The 12,121-nt window shown below is 50.5% G+C and overlaps 1 protein-coding gene across 1 annotated transcript; it reads left to right on the top strand.

The window, feature by feature from the left end:
* The first annotated feature begins 2,028 nt into the window (after window positions 1-2,028).
* LOC123038290 (peroxidase 12-like) lies at window positions 2,029-5,623 on the top strand. Its single transcript, XM_044462154.1, has 4 exons — window positions 2,029-2,108; window positions 4,243-4,327; window positions 4,420-4,605; window positions 5,003-5,623. Exons 1-4 carry the CDS (start codon window positions 2,029-2,031, stop codon window positions 5,621-5,623), a joined length of 972 nt encoding a protein of 323 aa, XP_044318089.1.
* Window positions 5,624-12,121: the final 6,498 nt, after the last annotated feature.

The raw sequence follows: 12,121 nt of genomic DNA, 5'->3' as shown, positions 1-12,121 counted from the left end.
GTGATCGTCAAGATAAACAGTTCTAAGGACAATATGAAGTCCTCAAGGCATGTGAAGAGGAGACTAAAATCTGTCAGAAAATTGAGGAACTCCGGAGTTATTACGTTGGATTATATCCAAACGTCGAAAAACTTTACAGATCCCTTCACAAAGGGTCTATCACGTAACGTGATAGATAATGCATCGATGGAGATGGACTTGAAACCCGCCGCATGAGTTGTCCATAGTGGTAACCCACTCTATGTGATCGGAGATCCCGTGAAGTAGAAGTGAGAGACAAGCTGTTGGTCAGCTGAGAGGAGAGTATCCCTATTTTAATTATCCCACTCCCTGAAGATGCAATACTCTCCTGATCTGCATGGCAGGTTGATATTTATCTTAATGTGTTCCAAGTGGCTTATTTTAGTAAGCACAGATGTTGTCCTGCAGAGCATCTCTGAGAAACACACCTATATGAATTTGACTATTAACATCGCAGTCTGTGAAAATTGGGTGTTCTCTAATAAATTCATGAAAGGCCCTGGAGTATGACGTATACGCTCCACCCGCAGGGAAGCCATGCGGCAGCCCAGTATCGGTCAAGAATTTGTGTGTAACTAGTCTCACAGAAAACTTGTAGTTCAAGGCATAGTCTGCTATTCAAGTTGTCATCTAGTGTAGTATAAATCTTTAAGTGAAAGTTCAACTTTACAGTCTGCGCTAAGCACCGGTATATAAAACAATATTTTGAAACCAAATGGTGAGATGTGCCAATGAGACTTTGTGTAGGATTGTTGGAGTTTGCTAGTGGGCCTTTGGCCCAAAGCCCAACTAAAATTCTGAAATTCTCTTGGCCCATTCATGCATACATGTGAGTGGAGTGAGTGAGACTAAAGTTTAGTCCCACCCTGAAAGTTGAGAGAGAGTTGCACCTTTTTATAAGGTGAGTTCTTCTACCACTTGTATGAGCATGAGAAGAGGAGACCTACACGCGGGCTCCTCCCCCTCGCTCGCCGCGCCGCGAGATTAAGCTGAGCCGAGGACAGAGCTATGCCCTTTGTCTATATTTTTGCTGCTCGGAAAAAATTAATGAGTCATTAATTAATAATTACTGAACTGTTTCCGATTCTTTTGGATCGTGACGACTCGGACGTGGGGTTTACTCCCACGACCTACCCGACCCGCACTATATAGTCAGGCAGACGTCTACCCTAGCCGCCGCCGCTTCGTATGGTTTCTCACCACCGTTCCAGATCATTGTGCCGCCGAGCATGTCTTCTCCATCCCTCCTTTCGGCGTGCACCGGGAGAAGGGACAGTAGGCCTCCAGAACTCCGCCTCTCGTGATCCTGTACGTGAAATGGGCGATCAGGTTTTTGGGGAGCACACTCGCGTGACTGCTGGCAGCGACGACTTCGCGAACGACGACTTCTTCCCTGACCTCGGCAAACCCATCCTCGACGGCATGGGCAACAACGTCAACGCCGGTGGTGCTGCTCCTGCTGCACCGTATGTGATTCTATCCTTCCCGTTCGAGATCGTGGTAGAATTCATGTTTCTAGTATGTGCCCTAGATGTGGTCTGTTTATCTACTATGCTAGTTCGCATGATTAATTTAGTCTCTGCTATTGCTGTTATATTTTTTTTTGTTCATTCGAATTAAATCTCGTAGTAATTTGTTCATATTTCCAACAGGTAGAGCTAGGCAACTACTAACATGTCGTTGACTCAGCGTTGGCTGCACTATGCAAGGCAGGTGAAACGCATGGATAGTACGTACATATTATATTAGTGGAAACATGGAGGAAAAGATATGGAGTGGCTAGCTCGATCGCATGCAGCACACGTGGATCCGTGATCTCTGCGATTTGTTCTTGAATTATCTATTGTTATATAAGTACAGCATATCTCTGCGACTTGTCGCGGATCAGATCGAGCTAGCTGCTATTGCACCGAGAGATCTGACCGACACCTACTGATCATAAATAGCTAGCAAGGAGCTAGCTTGCTTGAGGAAGCCACACGACCGCTGTAGGTGCAAGAGTCAGAAATGAAGTCCTCCAGAGCAGCAGCGACCATCGTCGTCCGGGCCTTGGCCTTCGCCGTCCATTCCTCACCGGCCGCCGCATTGTGAGGGCATCTCCAGCCGTTGGCCTTCCCAGGACGTATAAAAATCGCCTTTTGGGGGCAAGCCGGCGATACACTCGGTGTTGGGGGCGATTTTACGCCCAGTCGTTGCCCCCAGCTCGCCCTCAAGCGCCGAAATTGCCCACTTTGCAGCCCAATTTCGACGAATAAACGGTTCATATGGACGAGAATAGGCTCATATTCGGCGTGGTTTCGCCGTGTCTTGGTGTTCAATTATCAACACAATTATCTCTTATCACATATTTTATCACAGAAAAATCAAATATTTCAACAAAATAGTACAACAACAAATAGTTCAATACAAATTATATAGTTCAACAAATAAAAACTCGTATTTTATCACACGGCGTCCCCCTTGAGCCTCCATAGGTGCTCAATCAGATCTTTCTGCAGTTGATGATGCACCTGTGGGTCTCGGATCTCCTGACGCATACTGAGATAGGCAGTCCAAGTTGCCGGTAGCTGGTGATCAACTTCGGCTAGAGGACCCTGCCTGTAGTATGATTCAGTGTCAAACACTGAGTCTTCTTGCTCGCTCTCGATGATCATGTTGTGCAAGATGACACAACAAGTCATGATCTCCCAGATTTGATCTTTCGACCAGGTCTAAGCGGGGTACCGAACAACAGCGAATCGAGATTGGAGCACACCAAATGCCCGCTCGACATCCTTCCGGCAAACCTCCTGAACTTTCGCAAACCAGGCGTTCTTGCCTCCTGGCACAGGGTTTGAGATCGTCTTCACAAATGTCGACCATCTCGGATAGATGCCATCTGCTAGGTAGTACCCCTTGTTGTATTGGTGCCCGTTGATCTCAAAATTCACCGGAGGAGAATGGCCCTCAACGAGCTTGGCAAAAACAGGAGAGTACTGCAGCACGTTGATGTCATTGTGAGTTCCTGGCATACCAAAGAAGGAGTGCCAAATTCAGAGGTCCTGTGTGGCTACCGCCTCAAGCACCACACTGCAACCGCCTTTGGCGCCTTTGTACATCCCCTGCAAACCAAATGGGCAGTTCTTCCATTTCCAATGCATGTAGTCGATGCTTCCAAGCATCCCAGGAAATCCCCTTGCTGCATTCTAGGCTAGGATCCGAGCAGTGTCTTCCGCGTTGGGTGTTCTCAAGTATTGTGGCCCAAACACTGCCACCACTGCCCGACAGAACTTGTAGAAACACTCTATGCTGGTGGACTCGGCCATGCGCCCATAGTCGTCGAGTGAATCACTGGGAGCTCCATATGCAAGCATCCTCATCGCTGTCGTGCACTTCTGGATGGAGGTGAATCCAAGAGCGCCAGTGCAATCCATCTTGCACTTGAAGTAGTTGTCGAACTCCCGGATGGAATTCACAATCCTGAGGAAGAGCTTTCGGCTCATCCGATAACGGCGCCGAAATGTTCTCTCGCCATGAAGTGGAGTATCAGCGAAGTAGTCGGAGTAGAGCATGCAGTAGCCTTGCAGACGATGCCGGTTCTTTGCTTTAACCCGCCCCGGCGCCGAGCCACCTCGCCGCGGCTTTTCATTGCTCGCCAGCAGCTGGGCGAGGGCGGCGAGCACCATCAGATGCTCTTCTTCCTGGACGTCGGCCGTGGCTTCCTCCTCCAGCAGCGCGGCGAGCTCTTCCTCCTCATCCGAGTCCATCGCCGAGACAGGCAAAATGCCGAACACCTTGCGCTCGGTGGGCGTGTACCCGCCGTTAAACCGCGCCTCCGCGGCCGGAAACGGCGGCCGGAAACGCCCAGCTGCTGTGGGAGGGGCTGCCGCGGCGAAGCGCTGCTATTTTCCGGCGGGGAATGGCTATCTAGCGGAATAGGGCGGCGGCCGTCGCCAGGATATAGCTAGTGGTGGCCGAGGGCGCGGGGGGTGCGAGGCGAGTCGGGGGAAGAAAACCTTGACTTTTCCCCTGTCGCTGTGGGCCAGGCGTGCTTTTCCCTAGCGCCGGAGCCCCCAACGGCTCCCAGCGCGCCGGGTTCGGCCTGTGACCTCCGGGCGGAAAAAAGGTCCGAACCGGCGATTTTCGACGTCCCGGGGGCGCGACTGGGCCGTTTTTTCGGCACCGGCGCCGAAAAAGTGGCCTGGGGAGGCCTGTTGGGGGCGCGGCTGGAGATGCCCTGAGGTCCCATGTAGCCAAGGCTTTCCGCCGCGACCCCGGCGTCGCACCGGCCCTCATCCGCAACTTCTTCCACGACTGCTTCCCACAGGTATGTATGTACTGCTTTGCCGGATTTCATTCATTAAGAAGAATGCAAAGATGAAATGTACTACGTAGGTATTTGGTGTTTTACTGTTGCAGGGCTGCCACGCGTCGGTGCTCCTTACAGGGAACAACAGTGAGCAGGCGTTGGGGCCCAACCTGACGCTCCGGCAGATGGCCCTCGAGCTCATCGAGGACATCCACGCCGGCGTCGAAGGCACCTGCCCCCGGACTGTCTCCTGTGCCGATGTCACCGTCCTGGCCACCCGTGACGCCCTCCTGCAGGTATATATATACTTGCCTGCCACAAACACACGGACATGAAAGATGAAACCAACTCGTCATCGCTTGATCGAGTGGTTCTCAGCGTGGAGACTTACATTATCAACCCTCCAACTCTTCTTGTCTAGATCGATTTGTTCATATCGTGGACTTGGAAAGATAGGTATTCTCAGTCATACTCCCTCTGTTATGAAATAAGTGTTTTAAGTTTAATATAACTTTTTAATACAAAATTGAGACACTTATTTTGAAACGGAGGAAGTATGAGAAGCAGCAAAACCAGTTACATAACTACTAACTCTTTTCTTTTTTTGAGCAAAGTCAAGTCTTTATTGCTCAAACTATATATGGTTACATAACTAACTACCATGTACGAATACGCGTTGGATCTTGGATCCAGGCTGGAGGGCCCTACATCGACTTTCCCTTGGGCCGTCGCGACGGGCTTACCCCGGCGTCGCCGGACCTCGTCTTGGCTCTACCAGCGCCATCCTTCGACGTGCCCACCCTCATCAGCTCCTTCGGCAACCGGAGCCTTGGCGTGGCCGACCTGGTGGCGCTCTCCGGCGCGCACGCCTTTGGTGTCGCCCATTGCCCCTCATTCTCCGACCGCTTCACGCCGATCATCGACGCCAACCCGGCCATCGGCCCCAAGTTCGCCAAGATGTTGCAGGCCAAGTGCGCCAAGGACGTCCCGGAGGGCACCGTCACCCAAGCACTCGACGGGCTCACGCCAAAGGTGTTTGACAACTTGTACTACACCGACCTCATCACCAGGCGTGGGCTGCTCAAGTCCGACCAGGGCCTCATCGACCACTCAGACACGAAAGGCATGGCCGCACAGTTCGCACTCAACCAGCTCGTCTTTTTCAATCAGTTTGCCAACTCCATGGTGAAGATGAGCAATATGGACGTGCTCACCGGCAGCCAGGGCGAGATACGGCTGAACTGCGCCGTACCCAACGCACGTGCCGAGGGCATCCAGACCGCTGGCAACGAGGGCCATGCTTCCAACATGTAAGAGGTCGATTAATAAGTTGCCAATGGTAGCTCAAGTGTGTGTGCGCGGCGCGCGCTTCCTTGTGTGTCTAGCAATGGGTGTGTGGTGTCATGGTGCCAGTGGATTTGGGCGCTTGTGGTGTTGTAATAAAACGAGCGAGTGTCCTTCGCTTTGCTTTTAGAAACACAATGTGCACCTGCCGGCGAAGTTTAGGAGTTTTTTTACAGTAATGTATTAATATCACAGAGATATCAATTACACCCGACCTCTGCATCTATAAGATGTCACAAAGACATCTAGGATACACACATCCAACGGAAAAAAGGCCGAGGAGTTAAGTCCAGTTGAGCAGATTGCACCAACAGAAACCGAACCACCTAGGCCCTGTTTGGTTCGGCTGTGGATTTCTAAAAGCAGCTGTGAAAAATCTATTATGGAAAATCTGATGTGAAAAAGATATAGGTCATTTGGCAAACCAGCTGATACAGCTTTTTCATATTTTGGCCCGCAACGGAATCATATTTTGAAAAACACGTCATGGGCTGCTTCCGCTTTTGGTTCAGATTTTGGCAGCGGATTTCTAGAATCGGATTCTGCTGGGTTCGCCCTTTAGTTCAGATTCTGCTGCGCGGCAGTAAAATCCATCGATAAAAGTTGAACCAAACAGAGCCTAGAAGAAGCTAGACCCAGCTCGCTATTAGGCATATTAGGCATCTCTAGCCGATCCCCTAAAAATGGCGGTTCACTCTTCTAACTCGCATCTGGCTGAAGTCTAAAAATCGTTAGGTGCGCAAAACTTTTACTCCTTAGCTCGTAGACGCCTAAAAACACTTGGCCTCCACCCGTCCGAGTAAAAGTTGAGGCAACTTTTCGACCCCCCATCCCCACTGATTCATCGCCAACGCACCTACCAGCAACTATCCACCACCTCCATTGTTACATCATCGCCTCATTTGGCCCTTGACACCCTTCTGCGCGAGTCCGAGCCGGCCGCCGGCCGTCGCCGTCGTCTGAGTCGAGCTGAAACGCTGCCACCTACGCATCGATTGATTTGACTGAAACCGCCTCGGATCTTCTTCCTCATTAATTGGCTGCTGCTACTTGTGAACTGCGTTGGGGTTTTCCTCGAAGAGGAAGGGAGAAGCAATATAATAGCGGATAGTATTTCCCACAGTAGAGAACTAAGCTTATCGAACCAATAGGAGATCCACACAAATGACCTTTAGCAGTGCCGACACACACAAGAGCAAATATTTGCACCCAACGCGGGCAAGAGTGTTATCAATTTCCTTGTACTCGTTAATTGCAATCATCAAATCTGATAGTAGGAGATATATAAATCGCAAAGTAAAATAAAATTCAATAAATTGCAGCAGGGTTTTTAGGGTTTTAGTAATATGATTAAAATAGATCCGGGGGCCATAGTTTTCACTAGAGACAATTGTCTTATAAACATAGCATATGGTGGATACACAAATTACTATTGGGCAATTGATAGAAAAGCATATAGTTATGACGTTATTCATGGCATGATTAGTACATAGTCATGACGTCCGTGACAAGTAGACCATTGAACTAACTAACGCCTACTACTAGTACTCCACTTCGACAACGCTTCTATGCTGGCCTCTCTACGTATTAAGTTCATGACAAACAGAGTTTGAGCCGGTCGCCAGCTGTCCCCATCGCCTGAGTCGAGCTGAAACGCTGCCACCTACGCATCGATCGATTTGACTGAAGCCGCCTCAGATCTTCTTCCTCGTTGGCTACTGCTACTTGTGAACTGCGTTGGAGTTTTCCCCGAAGAGGAAGGGAGAAGCAATATAGTAAGAAATTCCTCAGTAGAGAACTAAGGTTGTCGAGCTAATAGGAGATCCACGCAAACGACCTTTAGCAGTACCCATACACACAAGAGAAAATACTTGCACCCAACGCAGGCAAGAGTGTTATCAATCTTCTTGTACTCGTTAATGTTGGGAATCGATGCATGGAAAACAAAAAAATTCTACACACAGTGACCTATCCATGGAGATGCATAGCAACGAGGGGGAGAGTGTGTCTGCGTACCCTCGTAGACCATAAGAGGAAGCGTTAAACAACGTGGTTGATGTAGTCGAACTTCTTCATGCTACAATCGATCAAGTACCGAACGCATGGCACCTCCGCATTCTGCACACGTTCAACTCGATGACGTCCTCCGCCTTCTTGATCCAGTAAGAAGGCGAGGTAGTAGTAGTTGAGTTCCGACAGCACGACGGCGTGGTGACGGTGATGGTGAAGTGATCTCCGCAGGGCTTCATCTAAGCACTACGAAAATATGACCGGGGGTATAAACAGTGAAGGGGGCGCCGCACACGGCTAGGCAATTGTCTGTTATGTGCTACGCGCCCCCTCCCACATATATATAGGTGGGAGGGAGGGACGAGCAGCCAAAGGAGGCGCCCAAGTAGGAGGAATCCTACTTGGGGTCCCTTCCAAGCCGTGCCCCCCTTTCCTTATTTGGAGTGCAGGGAAAGGCAGGGAGGGTGCCCCCCCTTTCCTTTCTTCCATGAGAGGGAAAGGCAGGAGGGGCTAGCCCTCCACCTTTTCCTTCCCTAGGGCTGGCCAAACAAGGGAGGGGGCGCACCAGCCCCTTGTGGGATGGACTATCCCCTCCTTTGGCCCATAAGGCCCATATCTTGTCGGGGGGTGCCCGGAACCTCTTTCGGTGACCCGATTCCTTTCTGGTACGTCCTGAAACACTTTCGGTGTCCAAATACCATCGTCCTATATCAATCTTTACCTCTCAACCATTTCGAGACTACTCGTCATGTTTGTGATCTCATCCGGGACTCCGAACAACATTCGGCCACCAAATCATATAACTCATATAACACTATATCGTCAACGAATGTTAAGCGTGCGGACCCTACGGGTTCGAGAACTATGTAGACATGACCGAGACACCTCTCCGGTCAATAACCAATAGCAGAACCTGGATGCCCATATTGGCTCCAACATATTCTACGAAAATCTTTATCGGTCGAACTATTATGACAACATACGTAATTCCCTTTGTCTATCGGTATGTTACTTGCCCAAGATTCGATCGTCGGTATCTTCATACCTAGTTCAATCTCGTTACCGGCAAGTCTATTTACTCATTCCGTAATACATCTCCTCATGACTAACTCCTTAGTCATTTGCTTGCAAGCTTATGATGTGTATTACCGAGAGGGCCTAGAGCTACCTCTTTGATAGTCGAAGTGACAAGTCCTAATCTCGATCTATGCCACCTCAACAAACACCTTCCGAGATAAATTTAGAGCATCATTATAATTGCTACGTCTTGAGCTTGCGTTGGTTTTCCCCGAAGAGGAAGGGATGATGCAGCAGAGTAGCGTAAGTATTTCCCTCAGTTTTTGAGAACCAAGGTATCAATCCAGTAGGAGCCCACGCTCAAGTCCCTCGTACCTGCACAAAGCGATAGCTACTCGCAACCGACGCGATTAGGGGTTGTCAAGCCCTTCACGGTCACTTACGAGAGTGAGATCTGATAGATAGAATATTTTTGTTATTTTTGATATAAAGATGCAAAGTAAAAAGTAAAAAAGCAAAGTAAATAGCAAAACAATATAAAAGTGATAGAGATTGATATGATGAGAATAGACCCGGGGGCCATAGGTTTCACTAGTGGCTTCTCTCAAGAGCATAAGTATTCTACGGTGGGTGAACAAATTACTATTGAGCAATTGATAGAATTGTGCATAATTATGAGAATATCAAGGCATGATCATGTATATAGGCATTACGTCTGTGACAAGTAGATCGAAACGATTCTGCATCTACTACTATTACTCCACTCATCGACCGCTATCCATCATGCATCTAGAGTATTAAGTTAAAAACAGAGTAACGCCTTAAGCAAGATGACATGATGTAGAGAGATAAATTCATCCAATATGAAATAAACCCCATCTTGTTATCCTTGATGGCAATGATACAATACGTGCCTTGCTGCCCCTTCTGTCACTGGGTAAGGACACCGCAAGATCGAACCCAAAGCTAAGCACTTCTCCCATGGCAAGAACTACCAATCTAGTTGGCCAAACCAAACGGATAATTCGAAGAGACTTGCAAAGATAACCAATCATGCATAAAAAAATTCAGAGAAGATTCAAATATTATTCATAGATAGACTTGATCATAAACCCACAATTCATCGGTCTCAACAAACACACCGCAAAAAGAAGATTACATCGAATAGATCTCCACAAGAGAGGGGGAGAACTTTGTATTGAGATTCAAAGAGAGAGAGAAAAAGCCATCTAGCTACTAACTATGGACCCGAAGGTCTGAGGTAAACTACTCACACTTCATTGGAGGGGCTAGGATGATGTAGAAGCCCTCCGTGATGACGGCCCTCTTCCGGCGGAGCTCCGGAACAGGCCCCAAGATGGGATCTCGTGGGATACAGAAAGTTGCGGTGGTGGAATTAGGGTTTTGGCCCCTGTTCTGGTCGTTTGGGGGTACGTGTGTATATATAGGAGGAAGGAGTACGTCGGTGGAGCACCGAGGGGCCCACGAGGCAGGGGGCGCGCCCTAGGAGGGGCCCCACCCTCGTGACCACCTCTTTGATCCCTTGCAGTAGGGTCCAAGTCTCCTGGATTGTAACGCCCCGAGACCGATGTGCTAGGTGTCCTCCAGTTATTCGCTGTTGTTTCCTTGTCTTTGCTTGCGTGTCATGCATTTCTTATCATGTCATCATGTGCATTGCATCATCATGTTTAAAACTTGCATTCGTCCGGGTTCTCCTCGTTCCTTCCGTTGTCCATTCTGAGCCCAGACACACTTGCACGTGCCCGAGGCATGTCCGAAATAGTATTTTATAAGTGGCCCGAAAATGTTCTCAGAGTGGGGTGAAAGTTGGCATGCGGTGTTGTTTTGTTGTTAGTAGGTCGCTTGCCAAGTTTCATCGCATTCGGAGCTCGTTTGATAGCCCAACCGTTAAATATAGCGGCAATAGTAGCCGGTTTAACGTCGGACATTTTCGGTCTCCGGAAACAGTCGTCGGGCCTCCCTCTCTTCTCTTCTCTCAGCTCGAGACCGTCTACACAGCTCACCACCTACCGCCAGGCCCAACCCAACCTCTCTCGTCAGCTCGCGGACCTCCCCTCGCACGCGTCTGAAAGTTGTCCCGAACCCGACCCGGAGTGTCGCCACCATTGGATCCAGATCATCCCCAAACGTCTACAAAACATCTCCGTTTTGTTTATTGGACTCCCTAGCTTATTTTTCCCGACCGTCCGATTACGAACGGAGGGATTCAGGCGACCCTACCAAAATCCACTCGGGATATATATTCGGATCAAACCCTAGTCCAATCCATCCATCCCCTCTCCGCCGCCAGCCGACCTACCTACCTTCTTCCTCGGGATCTCCTCCCGATCCAAAAATCCTTATCGTTTTCTCCACCCAACCACCTCCCGCAATTTTCGCGCCGGCCACCCAAGCAGCAGCAGCAGTCTGGAGCGCCGCCCTCCACCCCGCATCCAGCCGGCGCTCGATCCAGCTTGAGATCGAGGCCACATCCTCATCCCCGAGTTCTTCGAACCCCCTCCTGCTCTGCTTCGCCCCGCTCACCGAGCCCTGCCTCGTCGCCGATAACCAGTGCCGTCCACCTCGAGTTGCGGCCTCCTCTGCTTCTCCTCAAGCCCGCAGCACCAGCTTCCCCGCGCCACCGCGACCAGCAGCTCACCGGAGGCAGCAGGACTCCTCCCGAGCACCATGGACCTCTGTACCCTTGCCGGAGCAAGCTCGTTCCCAAGTCCTGCCAGCGCCGCTCGTTCCCTGCTTCAAATAACTGCATCGCGCCGTCCCTTTCCTCTGGACCGAGCAGAGCTCCGCCTTCGCTCGATCTGCTGCCTCACCACCACGCCGGCGAGCGCCACCGCCGGAGCTTCTCCGTCCACCGCCCGCACCTGCAAGGACCCCGTCGCCGGCGACCAATACCAGCGTCGAGGCCGTGCCCGAATTGTTTCTCCTTCTCTGCTATCTTCTTCTCTGAATGTCTCCTCCCTGTTTTTCTTCCACAGGGAACCGCTGCCGCACATGGCATCGCCTTCTTCTTCGAGCAGTGCCATCGCCGGGAACCAGCGCCCCGACCCTCGTACTGCCCGAATCCGCCACGCCTACTGGTCCCAGCCCGTGTAACGCGCCTCTGCTTCCATCCCCGTCGCCGCCGGCTGCATCGAGTAGCAGCAACGAGCAGGTCAGCTCGCGTTGACCAAGCGAGGCAAGCGCCAGGCCCAGCCTGCTTCTTTGCCGGCCCAGCGCACTCCTCCTCACCCAGCCAGCCTTCTTCCACTGAACCGGGCCAAAGCCCATGGGTGAGGCCTCCCCAGCGCCTCCTTTTTTTTATTGCAGTTTGGGCTAGACAGATTCGGCCCGAGACACGTTTTTTTTCGCTGAACGTTTTTTCTATTTAACCAGTGCACTGCATATTTACAGAACTGCCCCTATGTTAAACTGCTAATAACT

Source organism: Triticum aestivum, chromosome 2A (genome assembly GCF_018294505.1).
Source record: "Triticum aestivum cultivar Chinese Spring chromosome 2A, IWGSC CS RefSeq v2.1, whole genome shotgun sequence".
NCBI classification, from domain to species: domain Eukaryota; kingdom Viridiplantae; phylum Streptophyta; class Magnoliopsida; order Poales; family Poaceae; genus Triticum; species Triticum aestivum.
The sequence above is the reverse complement of the archived record's forward strand: the minus strand, read 5'-3'. Positions and strand labels throughout refer to the sequence as shown.